This window comes from Cebidichthys violaceus, unplaced genomic scaffold, assembly GCF_023349555.1.
Source record: "Cebidichthys violaceus isolate CVI_PGR_0920_01 unplaced genomic scaffold, fCebVio1.0.p SCAF_45, whole genome shotgun sequence".
Classification (NCBI taxonomy): Eukaryota; Metazoa; Chordata; class Actinopteri; order Perciformes; family Stichaeidae; genus Cebidichthys; species Cebidichthys violaceus.
This window is the reverse complement of record NW_027176650.1, coordinates 1,278,684-1,301,597: the sequence shown is the minus strand read 5'-3', so window position 1 is coordinate 1,301,597 and position 22,914 is coordinate 1,278,684. Positions and strand designations below refer to the sequence as shown.

General features: G+C 42.3%; 1 protein-coding gene across 1 annotated transcript; it reads right to left on the bottom strand.

Moving 5' to 3' along the window:
• Positions 1–14,431: 14,431 nt before the first annotated feature.
• LOC137886690 (stonustoxin subunit beta-like) lies at positions 14,432–19,791 on the bottom strand. Its single transcript, XM_068729249.1, has 4 exons — positions 19,762–19,791; positions 19,492–19,591; positions 15,106–16,563; positions 14,432–14,997 (listed from the first exon to the last, which is right to left on the bottom strand). Exons 2-4 carry the CDS (start codon positions 19,580–19,582, stop codon positions 14,432–14,434), a joined length of 2,115 nt encoding a protein of 704 aa, XP_068585350.1. The 5' UTR covers positions 19,583–19,591; positions 19,762–19,791.
• Positions 19,792–22,914: the final 3,123 nt, after the last annotated feature.

Genomic DNA, 22,914 nt, shown 5'->3' with positions numbered 1-22,914 from the left:
TCTTCAAGAATTCAAGGCGAGTAACTGATGAACAGCATCATTTTGTGGGTAAAGTATTCCTTTAACAAACGTATATTTAGTTCAAATGTTCCTCCTCGGTTACCTTCTACGTCCTTCCCGTTCAGTTCTCTGCATTCAAAGACTTCCTCGACCTTCACTCGTGGCGCTCAGCTCTTCCTCTGCGCTGAACTAGCGCTCACATCGTCTGAACTTCTTAAGACTTAATTTCCATCCAGTCAACGTGTGCGTGTCTCCTGGCCCTTGTTGAAGTCCTGGATGTCCTTTGCATCTCCACCTGTGCCCCGAGGCTTCCAGGTCCTCCGCCGACTTCCCCTAACGAATAGTGAGCGCTGTTGTCAGGCCTGATCAGGCAGAGCAGCAGGGAGACGGGGGAGGAGGAGACGGTGGCGGTGGGATCGGATGGAACTTTGGTTCTCATTGATCCGATCCTTCATCTCTGCGGTCCAGAGTCTCATCAGGTGAGACGAAGACACGCTGACCCGGCGTACCGGCTACCGGGCTGCAGAGATGTCGTCCGCCAAGAACCGACCATCCATCCACAGTCGGCGTCAGGTTTGAGTTTTTAGTGTTTTTTTAACACTTGAACTCAGTCGCAGAGAGTTGTAGTTTTAGTCACCTGAGAGCTTTTTTTTTTGCAGTGAGAGGCCCTCTCGCTGTTGCTTGGCAACGTCTACTCCATCACCTGTGTGCCGGCGAGCTGCACACAAGAGCGATCAACAGCAGCCACGCATTCAGACGATCAAAAGCTCAGTCGGACTAAAACTGAAACTAAAAGCACAAACTGCTGTTTCTCTCTTCACCCGCAGACTCAGACGTTAGATGGAGGACCAGCAGGAAGCCTGAGATGAACCAGTGTGTGCTGCACGGATGAGACAGCGGCCATTACAGACGAGAATTTAAAATAGTATTGTATGACTTCTGTCTATCAGATTAGCATAAACTTTTTAGATTTGATCATTTTCAGAGCTTCAGTCTGCAGAAATACAGAAGCTAGTTGTCTCGGCGTGGGGATTCGGGTGAAAGAAGCTCCGAACGGAATTTAATTCAATAAAATAATTGGCGGGAAGCATGTGCACGGGACGGTCTGCTGCAGTGTGGGATTCAGAGAGATGGTTGGCTGGAGGTTTATGAACGAACACAGATCTGAACCGACAGGAGACGGAGCAGTGAGCTCCATGCTGAAGACGCTGAAATACAACTTCAGAGATGGAGAGAAGAGTCTTCTTCTTCTTTCTTCATCTGTCATCCTTCAGATGCAAAATGGATCACCACCAACACAACAACACACACACACACACACACACACACACACACACACACACACACACACACACACACACACACACACTGGGTCTAATTCGTCGTCTTCAGGGCAATCGGACAGCACAAAGCCAAATAACTGGCCGGGCACAAAATCAAACCCGACCAATAGGAGGTGTCAGAACTCGTTACATGCATGCAGTCTTTCAAAATAAACTTCCGTATTCACAGGAAACAACTTAGTTATGCTTAATAAAAGATGGTGAAATACTTAATTAGGTTTATGCAACAAAACTTCTTCACTTCAGTGTGAAAAAGCAGAGCTGGCTCAACGGTGGATCTTTATTTATTCATTTTTACTTTGATAAAGTGAAGCATTCAAGAGTTAGAGAGGTTTCAGTACAGACAGGTCAGGCGAGGTCAACCAAAATGTAATCTTGTTCCAGCTGTTTCATTGTAATTTGATATAGTATATAATTATATATTTCACTTCTTTTATCACTAATAGTGTTCAATCTGTCCATATGCAGCAGTTTGGCATCATGTTGAGAGCCTGGATCCTCTCTGAGACCGTTCATGTTTGTCATCCATGGGAGTTTATCGTCTGAATTCCAGTTTTTTTAACCTCCAGAGCCTTACAGTCTGTGTGAAGGGCCGATTTGACCCAATGAACCTTCCATAGCACGTCACATCCTGCTCTGTTGAGACAACCTAACGTGACTTTGATTGACAGAATCGTCAAACTTCTAAAATCTGATTTGCTGAGACGTTTAACCCCGCCCCTTCCGCTAGCAGCTCACGATGACCCGGGACCTGTCACTCAAACAGAGGACCGCCTACTGCGAACATAGACAGTAAACATGAACGGATTCATTCATCTTCTGCTGCAGAACATCTCAAAGTAAGGAGCTGCTTTATGATGTGATCGATAATGCAGATTATGATGATGGCTTTGTTTTGTACGTAACTCTGCGAGGCTGTGTCGTAACAGGATGTGATGAATATGGCTGCGACCGTCTGGTTGCTACCGATCTTTTGAGCTAACGGCTGTTAGCATGGAATGAATTTTCAAAGAGTTATTGTCATAAATGTGTCGAGTGGGTCTGCCTAGGGGGCGCTGTGTGGATCGTGGTTCTTGGTATTAGACGTAGCTTTGTCACATGTTGTGTTTGGAGTTCGTACAAACAGCTGAGATGACTTTGTAGGAGGAGCTGCAGTTTGAGCAGCTATGACGTCATTATATTGGTTACAGATGAGTGCACTTTATGAGTGGATGAATGTTTGGATGAACGCGTGTGGACCCGGCGGTGGTGGACCTCGGGTCCAGAAGATAAAAGACAGACCCTCACAGGGTTCACTGTCACGCAGAAAGAGCATCCTTCTCTTTGAGGTCGGGTTGGTGTTTGATGGAGGGGCTGATGTGAGGGAGAGAGAGGGTGAGAGAGAGAGAGAGAGAGAGAGGGTGAGGGAAAGAGAGAGGGTGTGAGAGAGAGAGGGTTAGGGAGAGAGAGAGGGTGAGGGAGAGAGAGGGTGAGGGAGGAGGCTTTGAGAAAAGAACAAAGACACGGAGGAAACAGACTTCTTCTCTGTGGGGGACACTTTTCAGGCGTCCTATTTCCAGAGGAGTGAGACATCTCTGACTCTCACATCCCAGCATGTAGAGACATGTGAGGACAGAGTCCTTTCACTGGAAGCAAAGGTCACAATAGAGTGCTGACTGTTCCTCCATGACTTCCAGTGGAGTGTTTGGTCAGGCTGGACATGCTCTCTGTCTTCATTAAACTGGACATTTAGACTAGACTTAGAGTGTGACACTGTACTCTTAAACTCTATTATTTAGAGTTCAGTGTGGGAGGTGGTCTGGTTTGAGCAACTGCTCGATGCGTTGCTGTGTTGCTGTTGCTGTCGCTGTTGTTGGTCCACATTGCACCAGCTCCATCTCTTCTCCTGGATGCTGAAGCACCACTTGAGTATGCTGTTTGTGTGTGTGTGTGTGTGTGTGTGTGTCTGTGTGTCTGTTCACGTGGGACGGTCCACTGGATGTGATGGTTGGTCTGACCTCCTGCTTCAGTCTCCCGTCCTCCTCTGATCCCTCTGCTTGTATTTCCTCTCAGGAGGATTTAGGATGATGACATCCATCAGTGATCTGAGTCTTAACAAACTTTTAAACGTACAACATATATATATATATATATATATATATATATATATATATATATATAAGTTATAGATTAAATGGTACCAGCGTCCCTGGATTAGCCACAAACCTCACTGTCAACAGTTTTCAGTGGAACTACTTTCCACCAAAGAAATAGTCCCCAGAGAGTTTTACAGTTTAGTCACTAAACAAAGTTCTTGTTGGGATGTTTAAATATCCAACATTCATAAAGACCTCTGGATGTCAATGCAGCAGTGATGCTTATAAATATCTTTATGTATTAGTGTAGTTATTGCCTGTTTCTGGAGAGTTTAATGAGGCTCTATGATCGATGCTTTGCTGATGATTACTGGTGTTTCTGTTTCACTCTGACAGGATTTCAGATTAAGTGTTCTAATAATAATATCGGAGCAGTTTATGGTAGACGCTTGGTTGTTTGAAGTGTTATTGTGAGCGCGATGGAGTCACTGCTGTTGTCCTCCTCCAGACCCTCATCACTTCATCAGGTGGAACGATACGTTCTACCTGCTGAGTGTGTCGCCATTCATCCAGATGAACAATCAGCAGATGAATGGAAGCGGTTCGATACCTGCTCTGTGAAAATACTTCTATATCAAACAGATTTTACTTCTAATACCTTTTTTTTTTTTTAAACTTGAATACACGCGTTCCTCGTGGTGAACCGCCCTCCTTCCTCTCCTTCTCATCCTCTCTTTCATCTGGAGGTTCAGCGCGGCGGCGTAGAGATCTTGATGCTCCAACAACACCTCAGACCGTATCAGTGCTCTGTAATCAGGCTGTGTTTGTATCCGTAGGACGGCATGAAAGCCTGAACAACATGTCATTGAGAAGAGCTACATGGTAACACACACACACACACACACACACACACACACACACACACACACACACACACACACACACACAGACAGACAGACAGACAGACAGACAGACAGACAGACAGATCAGAGAAATACTTTTTTGCACCGTGAATAAAGGCATCGACCGACCGGGTTGTGCAGAACGAAGAGATTCAAAACATACTGTAATCTGGTCTGACCTTTCACAATAAAAGCCCTGAACATATACATTATGTAACTGCAGCCAGAGGGAACTTAAATTCTTAAATGTTACTGATCTGTTTAACTATTTAAACCACATTACATTTGGTTGGTTAGGATTTTTTTGGGACTTTAAACACTGGAGACTCTCTTTCCTGTCCAACATGAATGCAGCAGAACTTTGCCGAGAGTTTCTTTGGTACTTCATCAGTTGTACTGTAGAGACTAATGGTGTGTGTGTCCACGAGGACGGCTGCTGATACAACGCAGCCCTCTGTCCACGACAATACTGTCCATGTCTGTGAGGACCACAGAGAGAGAGAGAGAGAGAGAGAGAGAGAGAGAGAGAGAGAGAGAGAGAGAGAGAGAGAGAGAGAGGAATGAGGCGGAGGGAGGAGGGAGGAGGGAGGAGGGAGAGACAGGGGAGGGAGGAGGGAGAGACAGAGAGAGACTGAGGGAGAGAGACAGAGAGAGAGAGAGACAGAGACAGACAGACACAGAGAGAGAGAGAGAGAGAGAGCAGTAGAAAGATGGGAGGAGCTGGAGGGAGTTACAGTAAAACAGTGAGGAGCTGTAGGACGTGTCCTCTGGTCAGGCCCAGGGCTAAAATCATGACAGGAACATACTGTAGACTCCGTCTTCTGTGTGAACCATCAGGTGGTGCTTTTGTGCAGAATGGCAGTGGAGAACGGTGTGATGAACTACGTCAGTTTGCTCTTTATATTTAAATCTAAAGAGTTATTTCTACTTTTCCTTCCTCCACATGTAAATCAATAGACTTCATATCAACGAGTAATAATATTGGTAAAAGCGTAGAAATGATTCTATCAACAGCATGAACATCTTATCTGATATGATATGAACTCCTGACAAGTGAGTTATTATGAGAGAACACACTTTCTCCCACGTTGTCGGAGGGAAACTTCATTTTCCTCCTCGCTCTTATTAAAGCATCTACACAGGTCTGAGCCGCTCCACCGCCGCACACTGGAGTCTGCTTCCTGTTTCTGGTCTACAGGGAACTCTGTCTCAACTCTCCCGAGCTCTTTTCAATGTCTGCATTTTAAGCCGCGGCGCTCAGCGCTCCTCCTCTACCTCCTCTACCTCCACGCCTTCCTCTCCTCCTCTACCTCCGAGGTAGAGGAGGAGAGGAAGGCGTGTCACACGGCTCTAGTGTTGAGATGAAGAACGAGGCGATAAGAGGAGCTGCAGTGTTATCAATACCGGCCTGCCTGACCGCCCGGCACACTGAGCTGTTGTAATTTCTTAGAGAGACTCACATGGTGTGTGTGTGTGTGTGTGTGTGTGTGTGTGTGTGTTAATCTCTAAGCACTGCAGCCAGTGTTTGTTTGCAGACTAATTCTTCTAATCTTTTGAGAAGTGTTTCACCGTGCACCTTTAAGATCACCACACACTGCTGCTGCTGTAGAAGCAGTGATGCGTGTGTGTGTGTGTGTGTGTGTGTGTGTGTGTGTGTGTGTGTGTGTGATGTAGAAGGATCATTTTAATGCGGTGTAAGTTGCGTAAAAGCGTTACAGTTGGGACTCACTGGGGTTTGTTTTCTTCTACGGTAAAGTTTTTTTCTTACTCGATTAAACCCTCTATGGTCTTTTGTCAAACATTGAAAACTTCAAATTTAAAGTGACACATCGCTGCGCTGAGTTTACAAAGCAATAAGAATTATGCAAATGAAAATAGAGCTGTTTCTGAGCCAGATAATGGCCATAAGGTTGGAACTTTATTGAGAAATTGAATCACTTGAAATTAAATATTAAATACAAAATACGTCTATCTGTATTCATGAGGTCTGAATTCATGCGCACGACTTTGATATGGGACCCTCTTCATACACCATGACGCGTCTGGGTCTGGGTCTGGGTCTGGGTCTACGAGCCCTCGGTTGATGCTTGGGTTGGACGGCGCCCGGCTTTGGTGACCTGTCGTCGCTGTTAGGGTTCAATTCATTTGATGAACTTCACATTTAAATGTTCAACCAACGCTCTGCAAAGACGGTGAAGAAAAGAAGGACTAGAACCTGCAGTCTAGTGTCTGTTAATGGTGACGATCGGAGATTAATCTGTATCCAAGAGAAACGAGAAACGAATGTCGATGCGAGGTTCACGAGGCCTTACATCCCCCTTCAGGGAGAAAGGCCACATTATAGCTCTAAGACCCAGACATTCATTGTAGTCCTCTGTGGGGGGACATGAGACTGAAACCTTAAATTCAAACAACCTGCATTCTGTTTCAGTCCTAATGTACTGTGAAAAGCACGTCCTGGTCACAGTGATGGCGTCCCATTGGTTTGTGGACTGGGGGGGGTTGTGAGTGAGTGTGGCATTTTGGCCGTTGCCATCTTGTTTTTGTGCAACCAGACGTGACACGACCAAAATCACACTGTGAAAGGGGTTGAAGACGTATTAAAATACGGACCGCTCTCAGACTGTCAATCACAAGGTAGCCCCGCCCTGCTACAGCGTTGGACCTGGTGTAACGGAGGGATTCCCAGATTTCCTTGGATCACGATGCAGACGGGGAGGAAGTCTCAACCAGGTGACTGGAGTCGGATGCCTGGTTGAGACTTTCTTCAACTCTTGGCTTTGAGCTGCCGAAACACGAGGATTGGAGCAGACTAGAACTTTTTTCTTCTGTTCTGAGTTTAGCAGTGTCAGAACACAGGGATAGAACACAGTGGAGCAGTTTCAAGTTTTGGGACGTTCAAACCATACCGTGCTGATTTGTCCTTCCATTGCCCAATCCCGTTCTGCCCAATCCCGCTTGAGAAGGACCATCTCCAGAGTCGGGCCAAAGCGTTTCCAACCTGCCTCCAAACGGTGGTTTGAAGGTCAGTTCCTCAGAGGAACGGAGGCTGCAGGAAGACCTGGATCAACGGTTTGGCAGCAGAGAAGGAGAGAGATGGGCGGAGACAAGCTTAAAAAAAAAATCCAGTTCTGGTAATTTGATTGACCGTGTTTCGAAGGAGAGGGTGATGTTGAAAATGTTGGCAGATCCAGATTGTGCACTCTGCTATGTTCTCTACTCATGTTGCACACGTTTGGTTCAGTACACTTGATAATGAATTATATTGACCTGCTGTCGGCTTTTCATCGACTGAGCCGACTCTTACCCCGAGGCTTTGAGCCCGACTGAACTTCAGAACATTAAACTCTTTCCAGCCTCTCATTCAAATATTGTCCCCTTCCTCCACGATGCACACCTCGCTCTCTCAACGCCTCATTTCATCTCCCTCTGCACCGGCGTCAGCTGTGGCCGGAGCGTTGTGTTTTTCGGGTTATCTTCCGTCCGTCCGTCTGGAGATATTTGAGAGTCTCGCACAATGTAACCCATCCGTGGCAATATTAGAAGCTGAGAGCAGAAGAGGAAGTCAGGTGTGTAGAGACCGAGTCCACATAGGGAGGAGGACGGTTTGAATGGATGAGTCATTCACAGGACTTTCACCCAGGAGGCCTCTGTTAGTGTCCTGTGTGAAACCAAAAGTCACCGTTGACTTATTTTAAGATCTCATCTCATCTTCAACCGCTTATCCGGGATCGGGTCGCGGGGGCAACAGCTCCAGCAGGTGGACCCCAAACTTCCCTTTCCCAGTGCCACATCATCCAGCTCTGACTGGGGGGATCCCGAGGTGCTCCCAGGCCCAGTTTGGAGAAATATTCCCTCCACCTGGTCTTGGGCCTCCCTCTGGGTCTCCTCCCAGCCGGTCGTGCCTGGAACACCTCCCTAGCGAGGAGCCCAGGTGGCATCCTCACCCGATGCTGAACCATCTCGACTGGCTTCTTTCCACGCAAAGGAGCAGCGGCTCTACTCCGAGTCCCTCACGGATGACCGAACTTCTCACCCTATCTCTGAGGGAGACGCCAGCCACCCTCCTGAGGAAACCCATATGGGCCGCTTGTACCCGCGATCTAACTCTTTCGGTTGTGACCCGCTCCACATGACCACAGGTGAGGGTAGGAACCAAGATCGGCCGGTAGATAGAGAGCTCTGCCTTGCGGCTCGGCTCTCTTTTCGACGGTGCGGTAGATTATTTTAAGATACGTGACATAATGTACTTTAATAAGTCACATAGGCTACTTAATTTCTGAACTGAAGTTGCCCAACAAACATACTTATTTTACCCCAAAACTTGTTTACTTGTTGAACAACGACATTTGAATAAATTAGTCATCGTTGACCATGAACTTCTAGAGTGATGCGATCCGAGTTTGTTACCAATATCCTCTTGACACCTAGTCATAATATAATATTGTTTTATTTGACACTAGGCCAAAGAACATGTTACATAGTGATGGTTGAGCCTATTTTTAAATACATATTTCTTTCCCAACACACTTGCATCAGCATGCTCAGTATAAGACAGGAGGACATTTGAGTCTCTGCGTCCAGACTGGTGGATCTCTCTCTCTCTTTCTTTGCATCTCCAGCCACAGGGGTGTTTTCAAAGGCAGAGCCGTCCGGGTCGAGCCGATGCCTGAGGAATTGTACGAATATGATCTGAGGTTGCTCACTGAGTCGAGCCAGAGGCTGAAACTAAAGCCCGGTTCACATGGGACTGGAGTTACACTGCAGAGTTCAACAATAGAGGTTGTTGTTGTTGTTGTTGTTGTTGTTGTTGTTGTTGTTGAGAGACCGCCGGGATTTAAAGAGGACTTTATTTTGGCAGACTAAGAGCCGAGCAGAAACGTGTTATTTCTCTATGCTGAGTAGCTTTTAATGCAACATCTTGAGCATTTGTAAAGTAATTGTCTTTATTTATTTCTATATTGTAGATTCTGATCACGAGGTTGATCTGGTGCGTCGGTGTCTGCAACGATATATATTTCATATATAATCTGTAGGTGGAACAGGACGACACTGGACCTGTGATTGGGTTTAGGTTACAAGAATGTGATGGTTAAGGTTCCGGGAAAGGTGGTGATTTTTGGTTTCTAGAATATGTTTCATGTCACCGTTGACTTTTATTAAAGCAAAATCAATGTCTGTTGTTTTGGAAAAACAGAGAGCTTCTGAACAGTCCAGCTGCAGGACCGGTTGCCTGCACGTCATTTTAGAAGAACACAAATTGCTGCTTTGAGTACTTGCTGCTCCGTCCTCCCGTTCCGTTTGTTGATGATAATCATTTCTCAGAATCATCTGCCATGAACTTTTGAAACGGGAATTCTGGTGTCAAAAAACCCCCCAAAACTTTTCTCCTCCATTTGCAAACTTGTTCAGATTATTGGAACACATGTCTGCAGCCTTTGGTCACAATGTATTTGTGCTGTTGGCACATTTGTATCCAGCTCAGCTCCGCCTGGATCTCTCCAACGCGACTGATGACCAATTACCGTTCTCTGAATTCTCTTTTGCGTTGCTCGTACATGTTGGTTCAAGCACCTGCAGCCTCGTGGCACTTCTGTCAGGGGGAACACACACACAGCTGTGGCTTCTGCTTGATCCTCTGGATTGTAAATGTATGAACTCCGTCTTTTGTGCTCATTTTAATTTTACTTTTATAGTAAATTATGAATCCAACATTCATTGGAGACGACCGACAGCGTAATCAAGACTGTAACATTTAGTTTTATGCTCCAACACCAGGATGTGCTCTTCTCTCTCCTTATCTCGCTGCAGCAGCATGCATGATGAAATGAATTGAGTTCTACACTCATGACAGTATGCTAGATGGTTGTAAGTAGGCAGGGAGGGGAGTGTGTCTGTGCAATAACACGTCTCCATTTTCCCCTTTCCTTTTCAACGGGGCATCGTGGACGTGAGGAAGGAGGATTCTTTCCAGTGAATAACTTCATCTTATTCCCTCCATCAAAGCAAAATTAAAAATTGAGACAAGAAAGTGTATTCAATAAATGTCTGGCATAAAAGCGAGTGCAACTTATTTTCAATATTAAAAGTGAGTTTTATTACCTTGGGGGGGGGGGGGGGAATCTGTCTGTAACAAAATGCTGAAATGTAATATGTTGCTGAGATGGATGGTTATTTGGGTAATGTGAGCACAGTGATAACGTGACGACAAACAACTTAAACCACATTATTAGACGGTAATATAGACACAATGTTCAGCTGCTTGTTTCTCACATGAGAAGAAACCAGGCAGAGAAAGTGCTTATGAATGGTTTATTGTACTTCATGCTGACAAATCTATTCATTGCTGCTTAAAAAAATTGATATTTAAGACCATTGTTAATCTTTTGAAGGTTTTCTCTATTTCTTTTTTTGCTCTGAAATCTGGCACATTTTTTTGTGATTCTGCTCGAATCACTCAGGACATCTTGTACAGGCAGCCTTCCCTGAAACACTTCTTCTGACATTGATATAGAAGCACACAGTGAAGGAGAGAAGCAGGCGGGCGAGTGAATTCAACGATAAGACTGTGAAAGAGAGCCCAGGAGGACAATAGATGGACAGTCTGGGAGGCACACAGCAGTGAGAAAGAGATCGAAGAAGCGCACAAAAGATTTCTCACCTGAGTCGAGGAGAAGCCTTCCTCGACGGTCTCGCCCGGCTTCTCATATCGTTGACTCTTTATTCACGGCTCCAGACAGCTATTTCTGCTCCTCTCCTCTCCTCCATGATGGATCGGGTTCCCGGCCGGCGCTAAATCACGGCTCTCTCTACAGCTTCGGGACATTTCAAGTTATTTGTAGGCAAAAATCACATTAAGTGACTAGCGATAGCGGCTATTTGGTTGTTTATTCCTTTGTTTGCTTTGTCTTTGTTCACTTTGTTTATTCACTTTCTTTCCTCCCCCTCTTTTGTCTTTTAATTTAATGCCTCTCGACCAAGATGGCCTGTGAGCCAAGTTAGGTCCTTTGCTTTGCTACGAATCTGGGAATGACTTATTCTCAAACAAACACTTCATTTATTCATCAAAACCTCCTCGGAGGAGTCGTTTCCTTTCACTTGGGTGTGAAAAAACATCAGCAAACTCATCCCCGACACTTAAATCACACCCTGCTGTAGAGCATCCCATTGTCTCCAGGTCTGTGGAGACTCAGATTATTGTTCATTGTTGTGACGTTTGGACTTTAAAAAGCTCAGGAGTTCTTGGAATGTTCGGATCACCCCATTTCAGTAAAACACAGCGCATACACATAGCAAAGAGCGCTGTCCATGGTTCTGAAACAACCGCTAAACGATACGCATGTTACTCTGCCGACTATTGTCTTGTTTTTGCTATTTTTATATGAATACATGAGGGGGCTAAATACCACAAAGCAGACATGTTACATGCATGATGAACTGATGAAACAGTAGCTAGATCTAAAACTAGTATCCAGTAGCTCGGTTCTAATCACAGCAACATCTGTGGCTGGCTGCATTAACTGTTACCATGTAAACATCTGTCCATGGTGTTGCGTTTTCTCTCTTCAGCAGATATCCCCGGTGGTCTTTTTTCTATATATCAGATATCAAGTATGACACGAGAGCCCCGGCCGGTCTGTTTCAGGCTTCTCGTCTTTAGTAGACCATCTAGTTACACCAGGATAAATGCCGCCTCCCGCCCCCTAGGTTCCCCAATGTTGGGCAACGATTTCAAGGAGGATTTTTGAAAAGGGGTCCGGTTAACGTAGGTTCACTTCGCCGAGCGAATAGACGATTTAACTACTCTGAGGCAGGTAGCACCTGTGGCTGGACTTCACCACTGTGAACAGCCTTGTTTGTTTCATTTTGTATCGTTTTAATTAATGTCTATCACAAGTCTCAAGTTTTATAGGAAGAATACACACTCACCTTCTATAATCATGTCCCAAAAGGCTTATGAGTGTACTAATCTGTCCCCAAAAGGCATTGACTAATATTTCCAAAAAGGCTTTGATTGTACTAAATTGTCCCAAAAGGCTTTAACTAACATATACTCATATGTTCCAAAAGGCATATGAGTGTACTATAATCATGTCCCAAAAGGCTTATGACTGATATGTTCTAATCTTTCCCAAAAGGCATTGACTAATATGTCTCTGTAGAGAGCGTAGACTAAGAGCGTGAAGAGAGTCTCTTAAAAGAGCACAAGCTAAAAGTCCGCTGATAAGAGCGGAGACAGTTTAAGAGTCCACTGAGCGGAGACAAAGACTGAATCTGAGAGCAAAGATCTTCGGTACTGGACACTAATCGAGTATTCGCTCTACAGAATCACTCAGGTCAGTGAAAGGTCTTAAAGTCATATTTAGATGTCTTCATTTCTGTCCAAAGACTTCCGTTTCACAAAGTGTAAATCTCATTATGCTTTCTATATTCCTGTTGTCCTCAGCTGACTACTGGCCACCACACTGAGTAGTGGTTTAAGTTGTGGACTAGTTGGTAGTACCCATATATGTTCACTAGGGCCGTGCAATCCTGTAAATGTGTTGTTCCAATAATAGAACATTTTAATGTAATTTTTTTATGAAAGGAATATTTCTACATAACTGTCATGAGTCAGACTGTCCTCGCTGCACAATGTTTGGCAAGATGTATTATTCAATAAAAAAACACATCAATGCTGGTGTTGATATTTACTTTTCATATCAAACTTATAAAAATCTACAATCTACCATTTAAAAAAAGGGCATTCTGGTCAGGGAAGATTTTTCAAAACCTGACCTTCCTGACATGTATCAGGTTAATGATATGATTTCATTTATTCACTACTGTCAGCCTCTCAAGAGAAGAGCTCTCTTACCTTTAGGAGACTATGAAGGCCCCACCAGAGATGAGCAACACTGGACTTTGGTTGGAATGTACAAAATACAAACCAGTTTTATTTGTTTTTTTACAATAAGTAAGGTAAAAGCTTACAATAGATTGAGTGAATAATACAAAATAAGTAAAAGATCATACAACATGTCAGATGTACCAAGCTCAAAAAGAACCAAGTTTCTCAAAGATCGAAGCCTCAATCCCTTGTTGTCTCCTCCTATATATACACTTCTCCTTGGCGCTTCTGCATCCTCCGGGTCCATATAAGGTAGACAACAGATCATTCTTAAATCATTGGACAAAACAGTTTTTCATAGTCTTATCATTTCTGACAGAGACAGGACGTCTCCCTAACATCACAATAGTTAGAGGTTCTGAGTTTACAACCTTTCTCCTCTGCTGACTGTCAATCATCAGGTCAGAGTGAGTTTTACTCAAAGTTCACTTATTTCATTAACTTTAACATTTAGTCAACATTATGAGCACATATGATTACATTTTGATAAATGATAGAAAAACACACATTAAAGCTCATCATCATTGAACTGTCCCTAAACAATATGTGATTACATGTAACGAGTTTATTGATATCTGAAAATAAAACACTCTTAGCTCGATTATAAAAATAGATCGTAACTCATCATAGACAATGGAAAGTTAAAAGAGGATCAACCATATGCATAAAAAGGTAACACCTTAAAACAGGACTTCCTGTTTGGCTATAGGTCACAGGTGCCATGTTTCATATATGTCAGTTAGGTGTGAAAACCACAATACGCCCAGAAGTTTCCATTGTGTAACCCTAACCCTTATGTCCCAACATAATCACCTTAATAGATTCATTACAACAAGTTATGCAAGTTTTGACATGAGCTTTGAAAGTATATGTCAACACATTTGTTTTGACAAAGCAATAATGATCAGGAATACAAATAGAAATAAAAATGATTCAAACGTGATTTGAAAAGAAAGTTGAAACTGATTGTGAAGCTGTGAAGCAGAAACCAGTTGGAGTTTGTGCATCGAATCAACAAAGAAATGATAAACAGAAAATGACATATGTTGTAACTTTATAAGTTCATGTATTTTCCTGCTCTCTCTGGGTTTTGAATACATTTTTGGAATTTGTGAAACATGTTCAAGTTAACATGGGATGTTACTTTACTGTTTAAACTTTACTTGTAAACCCATCTCTCTATTAACAGACCAAGGATCTAACAAGTCATTGTCATTGCTCCTATTGAACTGGACGCAGGTAGACATAGTTCTCGTGTCTTTTAAGCCAGAAGCCAGGGTACACAGGCTCAGTGAATGTGGTTTGAAAGGTGTAGAGGTGCCTCAGTCTGTCAGAGGAGACTTTGTAGAAGGACAGAGTGCCAGCAGGCCAGTCCAGATACACCCCAAGTATTTGGCAGCCATCAGAGGGAAAACCAGTTTCGTTCACCTTACCATTATGAAATGCCTCCAGTGTGTGTTTATTATTTGCTGAATATTGGCCATAAGCCCATGATATGATACTTGATCCAAGACTGGCCATTGAACCGCCTCCTTTTCTGTCAATTCTCTTGTATGTAACAGCTGCATAAATAGATTTCTCAGTTGATAATTTGTGATCCCACTCTACCTCCCAGTAATGGCGCCCAGATAACGCCTCTCTGCACAACACCTGAGGATGTGTATCAAACCTCTCTGTGTGATTAGGATAACCCTGACTTCCTGATGTTTTTCTTGCTTTCTTGTTTCCATCAGACAGAATGAGGTTGTTATGTGCAGTGTTTGGGTCCAGGGTAAGATCAAAAGCATCTGATGGAGAGATCAACACAAACTCATTAATTCTGATGGTCAAACAGGTTTCTGGAGGACATTGATTAGTAGAGCGTATTTTTGACTCAAAAGCATGAATATACTTACACCAGATCATATCTCTTCTGTCTTTGATCTCAGAAGGAAGGTCAGGTTTTGAAAAATCTTCACTGACCAGAATGCCCTTCTTGTAATGGTAGATGGTTGCTCCTTTGTATTTCTCATTTGGAATGACTGTGATTAGGAACCTGACCCGCTTGTTGTTCTTATGTGCTCTGGCAAGGTCATGGGAAGTTTTGGCTTTTTCTCTCATTGTGATAAAAACTTCATTTGAGAAGAACCACTGGTCTTCATTAGTACTCACTGTTTTAGTGGAGTCCAAGTAGGTGGCCATCACATCAAGGTAGGTATCACCACTCTTCATGGAGGTGAAAACAAAGCACAGAGCATGATCTACATCTCCAGCAAGAACCTCTCTGTCCAGCTCGGACTGATTTCGGACGATCTTTGCTCCCTCTATGGTATCTACACAGGATCTGATGACATTGATTTCTCTCTCTTTATCATCCAGCCACTTGCTGAGCTTTTCTTGACTGAATGGTGACTTGTCTCTGTCGTCAAAGAATTCTTCTAATGAGCTCTCATCTTCTTTACCTTCACGGATGGAGGGGAGTTTCTTTGCCATGGTCTGCTGGAGGTTAGATGCATAGAGGTGACACAATTTTTGGAAAGTTTTGAACTCTTCATGAATATATGGAAAACTCTCCACCACTCCATCTTCCAGAGAATCGTTGCATCTCATTCGTATTTCCCTCAAATCTTCAAGAGCATCCTGCATCTTCCCCACCAGTCCAACGCTGATCCCACTCTTCAGCTCAGCAGCTTCAGGAATCAAATTCTTCAGTGGCATCAGCGAGACCTTCATTGGGACAGCATTCTCTCCCTTTTCTCCCAGTAGCTGTGGAAGTTGTCCACAGGTCTTCACTGCCTCTTCAAATGTTACAGGGATGGAGGGAAGGAGGAAGTCTCCGAAGAATTTGCAGGAGCATTTATTAGTCAGGGCTTTTTCTTCATCAGTCAGCTTGATGCTAGCTTGCGCCTCAAGACTAAGTGTGGGGATCTTGTTTATCACAGCTTTCATGTTGCCCTGGATGTCTTGAACGCTGCTGGTGTCTAACTTCTGACTGTCAAACACAAAGAAAGAGTTTGCCCCATAAACGATGCCTGTGACTACATGTGTTGCTGAGCTCTTCTTAACAACTTCCATTTGGTTGGCGTCTAAGGTTACAAGGTCAATCATTGACAACTGTTTGAAGTGGGTGGTAGATTTGTACTGACACGTCACTCTGCTCTGATTCTTGAATTTCTTCTCATCATTCAGATACTTGGCAGATCCTTCAATTTCGATCAGTCCACTGAGGAAACTGGCCTTCAGAGAAGCTTCAACATCCAGCAGAGAGGACTTGGATTCAATGGTGTCAGATTCAGTCATTTCAAAATGACTGCTGGATTGAACACTTTCAGTTATCTTCTCTTGTAGAGTTTTGTCATCCCACAATGTCCAACCTTTAGAAATTGGAAAACATAAAGCAGGAGGATCATTTTGTGAACATTTTAAAACAGAAAGAAGAAGAATAGGAAGAGGGGAAAGGAGGAGGTCCAATATTAGTTTGTTTATTTTCTCCAAAAATTAGAAAGCCAAGTAAATCGTGATTGCATTTACTAGTATTAAAGTTTGACAAGTTTTTAGATAGGTTGCTAATTTTACACATTTTACAAGAATAACGACAATTCAATTGTCTTATTTATCACAGGATAATGTATCAGCTACTAATACGGCATGCTTCCCTAATATTGCTAACTAATGAATGTTCACAACTACGTTATGGAATACAAAAGCATTTGCTTATTATTTTAGTGGTGTGTATGGATGTTAAAAAGGTGAGGACTGAATAGTGAAATGATTTCAAAGTCCCTTTAAGCAAAGCTGTAAAAGGCAGACATATAGAGAAATATTTTTAACTCGAAAATGCATTTCCTGCAGAGAATGCGTTGGAATGCTGAAATGAATCAATCGTAAAGAAATTGCTGAAAATACAGAAATGGGAGACCACCTGTCTGAAAAATGTTGAAGGCCAAAAGCATTGAATTGCATTGCTGAAAACCATTCTTGTTGAAATGTCTAACTGGCAGAGCTGGAAGCTAAACTGTATTATCTAAAGAAGCTAAGAGCTGAATTACAATGCAGGAAAAGCTGGAAGCTAAACGATTTTACTGTCAAAGGAAAAGTAGAGAGAGAGAGAGAGAGAGAGAGAGAAAGAGAGAGAGAGAGAGAGAGAGAGAGAGAGAGAGAGAGAGAGAGAGAGAGAGAGAGAGCACAGACAGACAGACAGACAGACACAGAAAGAGAGCGATAGACAGGGTCACAGAAAGAGACACAGAAAGAGAGCGAGAGACAGGGTCACAGAAAGAGACACAGAAAGAGAGCAAGAGACAGGGTCACAGAAAGAGACACAGAAAGAGAGCGAGAGACAGGGTCACAGAAAGAGACACAGAAAGAGAGCGAGAGACAGGGTCACAGAAAGAGAGCGAGAGACAGGGTCACAGAAAGAGACACAGAAAGAGAGCGAGAGACAGGGTCACAGAAGAGACACAGAAAGACAGTGAGAGACAGGGTCACAGAAAGAGACACAGAAAGAGAGCGAGAGACAGGGTCACAGAAAGAGACACAGAAAGAGAGCGAGAGACAGGGTCACAGAAAGAGACACAGAAAGAGAGCGAGAGACAGGGTCACAGAAAGAGACACAGACACAGAAAGAGAGCGAGAGACAGGGTCACAGAAAGAGACACAGACACAGAAAGAGAGCGAGAGACAGGGTCACAGAAAGAGACAGACACAGAAAGAGAGCAAGAGACAGAGTCACAGAAAGAGACACAGACACAGAAAGAGAGCGAGTGACAGTGTCACAGAAAGAGACACAGAAAGAGAGCGAGAGACAGGGTCACAGAAAGAGACACAGACACAGAAAGAGAGAGAGAGACAGAGAATGATGGAGAGAGAGACGGAGTGAGTGTGGGAGAGGGAGTAAGTGAGTGAGGGAGAGGGAGAGACAGAAACACAGAAAGAGAGAGACACAGAAAGAGAGACAGAAAGAGAGAGAGACATAGAATGACGAAGAGAGAGAGACAGACATACAGGCAGACAGTGTTGTGGAAAAAACACCACCATTATGTTGTGGCTGAAATGATGAGAAGAGACGTAGTAGTTGGAGTAGCAACCAGCGGAGACCGTTTATTCCTGTGTGCTAATGTCTGATTTTATACTTTTTGGTGGACTGTACCTTACGTCACAGTCCACCAATCAAATCCATTTGATTGAACCAAAACAAAACACATCTAGACCTCTCATCATAGATATATCTACAACATCAGGAGGTCTAACAATCTCTGCCTGAATATCTCCAAGTTGTGTGTGTGTGTGTGTGTCTCTGTGTTTATCAACTGCACTAATTAGCTCATACCAAATTTACATTGAGATAAAGCTGTGAAGAACCTGTCAAAGAAATCCTCAAAACCCCCATAACCGTAGCTCCTATTGCTCTGATATTAGAACTGGAGAGGAAGGATCACTTGATGAACAGCTCATGTGAAAATCGTGTCTGTAGTGTAAAAAATGTGGCTTTCGTGGTGATCTAGAAATGTTGTACAGTTGTCTGTGCAAGATGTTCTTGGAGTAAGAATTAACATTGGTCTCTATGGAGCAGATAGTTGGACTTCCTCTCACTTTGAAGCTGTTGTGCCAAATGTGTAAATCTGTTGGATTCCACAGTCATATGTCTAGACCAGGACAAGATTAGCTACACTTTCACCAAAACATGATGCTTGAAGAGTGAAAATTGTGGAAATGGTGGCGAAATAGAAATATTTTTTTTTACAAGATTCTGAAGCTCCTCTTCACTTTGGTGATGACATCACACACTCTGAGCTGCGCATTACACACCCATTATAAAGTCAGAAAAACATGGAAAAAAATCATAAAAGTTAAATTGTGACATTTCAAAAAGTGTAAAAGATATCAAAATAATGAATAATACCGTAATAGTTCAACATTTTGTCAACATTTTAAAGTTGGAACCGTGTCTGTAGCTTAAAGTATAGGGAAGAAGAAAGCTTTCAAAGTTTAAGAAGTTTAAGAAGTTTACGGATATGAAGATTTTCTCCATAGAGATCTCATTCAAAGAAAAATTGTAAAAAGCTTAATAATTCAAATGGTTTAAAGGTTAGAAACATGAAAGGTCATAGCACCCCTCTCCTGAAAGAGCTGAACATTCTGATATCTGAACGGTTTCTGTAGTTTAATAAATGGAGGAGAAGCGTGCCAAAAAACATACGGAAGAAATATAAGAAGTTGAAGGAGTTTAATAAAGATTCAGATAACAATAGTTGGAATTCTGCTGAATCAGCATTCCAACAATAATGTAATCTCAGACTTACCTGGGATCAGTACATCTTTCCGAGCATCATAGAGCATTCCGAGGGTGAAAGGTCGACCCAGGGCAGCAACGTTGTTGAGATGTGAGGCCATTTCTTCAACCTGATGAGAAAAGTGAGCACACAGCTTTCAATACTTCATTTACACTGTTAAGTATATTGAGTGTTGAGTGTTGAGAGACAAAAAAGACTGATAGTTTGACACAGACTGGAGTTCAGTTAAACTCTAAATGTACATCTGTTTCTGTCTCTGTGGACCCAGTCTGTCCTCACCTGGTGAAGTTGTGTAGATTGGCTCAGTTGTGTGAGAGTCTTCTTGACATCCAGCTGGAGCTTCCAGTGTGATGATCTGTGGTGTTGTCAGATTACTTATATCCTGTCAGTCTCTGTTGCTGACTCCTCCCATGACACGCCTCCAGACATGACCACCCCCAGGTCTGAGCCTGGCTCCACCCACTGCAGCATTTTGAAACCTGCTCTTTGACAGGACCTCTTTAAAGTAAAGACAGACTGACAGATGAACACTTTGTTCCGTAGAGAACAGAGACATAATGAGACAGGCAACAGAAACAAAGAAAAGTTAAATATGTGCAATTCCAGGTCAGCATGACACTTTGTCAACTTGTTCTCATGACTGAAATGAAATGAAACATAATAATAATACTAGAAATCCATTTTATTTATAGAGCGCTTTTCAAAATACTCAAAGACACTTTACAAGCATTAAAATCATCATCAAAAGCTATATACTAAGAACGAAACATGTGGACTGTTGTGAACGTTAGTAATGTCTCCATTTTGTGTATCCACATGTTCTTCAGTCCCTGTTGATCTAAACATACAAACTTAATCCTCCATTCTTAACTGTTACCAACACTAACAGCTTCCTTTATACATGTCACCATTTGCATCAAAAATATTGCTCAAAGTACAGCAGTGTGCAATGTACTGTATTTATTGCAATTTATTTAAATTTACTATTATTGTTACTGAATCCAAAGTGTTCACTACTTATGACCTTAAGTTGCAGTTGTTATTTTTTCAATAGAATAACAGAAGTTTTCCCACAGAAGTGAAGACACACCTCAATGAAAATCAAGTCTTATCATGACCGGTGAATGTGGAACAAATACTTGATCATTTTCCATTTTGCAAAGTAGTAATAGAAGCTCTGTTTCTACAGGTAAAAAGAGGTAGACAACCAAACTCCTACGGTTACAAAAACATTTTATGATTATATATTATCCATACTTATGTCACTTAAAGTGACTTACAGTTTACGGACACCACTTGATGTGGTCCTGTCCGTCTCGGCTTGCCCCACTTGTCCCACGTGTGGATTTTAATGTATACCCACTGACCAGGTTGGACCGCACTCTGTGGATCTGGAAGAGTTTGCCTCTCTTCCATGGCCCTTTTTACCTGTTGAAACAGAGCTTCTATTACTACTTTGCATAATGGAAAATGATCAAGTATTTGTTCCACATAAATTCACCGGTCATGATCAGACTTGATTTTCATTGAGGTGTTTCTTCACTTCTGTGGGAAAACTTCTGCTATTCTATTGAAAAAATAACAACTGCATCTTAAGGTCATAAGTAGTGAACACTCTGGATTTAGTAATAATAACAGTACATTTAAATAAATTGCAATAAATACAGTACATTGTACACCACTGTAGTTTGAGCAATATTTTTTAGACCAATGGTGACATTTATAAAGGAAGCATCCTAAAAATGGAAAATTGACTTTATTTTAATGGTGTGTATGGATGTTAAAAAGGTGAGGACTAAATAGTGAAATGATTTCAAAGTCCCTTTAAGCAAAGCTGTGAAAGCCAGATATATAGAGAAATATTCCAACAATAATGTAATCTAAGACTTACCTGGGATGTGAACAAAACCTGACTCTGGTCGTTTACGGTTGTGAACGTTAGTAATGTCTCCATTTTGTGTATCCACATGTTCTTCAGTCCCTGTTGATCTAAACATACAAACTTAGTCCTCCATTCTTAACTGTTACCAACACTAACAGCTTCCTTTATACATGTCACCATTTGCATCAAAAATATTGCTCAAAGTACAGCGGTGTACAATGTACTGTATTTATTGCAATTTATTTACATTTACTATTATTGTTACTGAATCCAAAGTGTTCACTACTCATGACCTTAAGTTGCAGTTGATATTTTTTCAATAGAATAACAGAAGTTTTCCCACAGAAGTGAAGACAAACCTCAATGAAAATCAAGTCTTATCATGACCGGTGAATGTGGAACAAATACTTGATCATTTTCCATTATGCAAAGTAGTAATAGAAGCTCTGTTTCTACAGGTAAAAAGAGGCAGACAACCAAACTCCTACGGTTACAAAAACATTTTATGATTATATATTATCCATACTTATGTCACTTAAAGTGACTTACAGTTTACGGACACCACTTGATGTGGTCCTGTCCGTCTCGGCTTGCCCCACTTGTCCCACGTGTGGATTTTAATGTATACCCACTGACCAGGTTGGACCGCACTCTGTGGATCTGGAAGAGTTTGCCTCTCTTCCATGGCCCTTTTTACCTGTTGAAACAGAGCTTCTATTACTACTTTGCATAATGGAAAATGATCAAGTATTTGTTCCACATAAATTCACCGTTCATGATCAGACTTGATTTTCATTGAGGTGTTTCTTCACTTCTGTGGGAAAACTTCTGCTATTCTATTGAAAAAATAACAACTGCATCTTAAGGTCATAAGTAGTGAACACTCTGGATTTAGTAATAATAACAGTACATTTAAATAAATTGCAATAAATACAGTACATTGTACACCACTGTAGTTTGAGCAATATTTTTTAGACCAATGGTGACATTTATAAAGGAAGCATCCTAAAAATGGAAAATTGACTTTATTTTAATGGTGTGTATGGATGTTAAAAAGGTGAGGACTAAATAGTGAAATGATTTCAAAGTCCCTTTAAGCAAAGCTGTGAAAGCCAGATATATAGAGAAATATTCCAACAATAATGTAATCTAAGACTTACCTGGGATGTGAACAAAACCTGACTCTGGTCGTTTACAGTTGTGAACGTTAGTAATGTCTCCATTTTGTGTATCCACATGTTCTTCAGTCCCTGTTGATCTAAACATACAAACTTAATCCTCCATTCTTAACTGTTACCAACACTAACAGCTTCCTTTATACATGTCACCATTTGCATCAAAAATATTGCTCAAAGTACAGCGGTGTACAATGTACTGTATTTATTGCAATTTATTTACATTTACTATTATTGTTACTGAATCCAAAGTGTTCACTACTTATGACCTTAAGTTGCAGTTGATATTTTTTCAATAGAATAACAGAAGTTTTCCCACAGAAGTGAAGACACACCTCAATGAAAATCAAGTCTTATCATGACCGGTGAATGTGG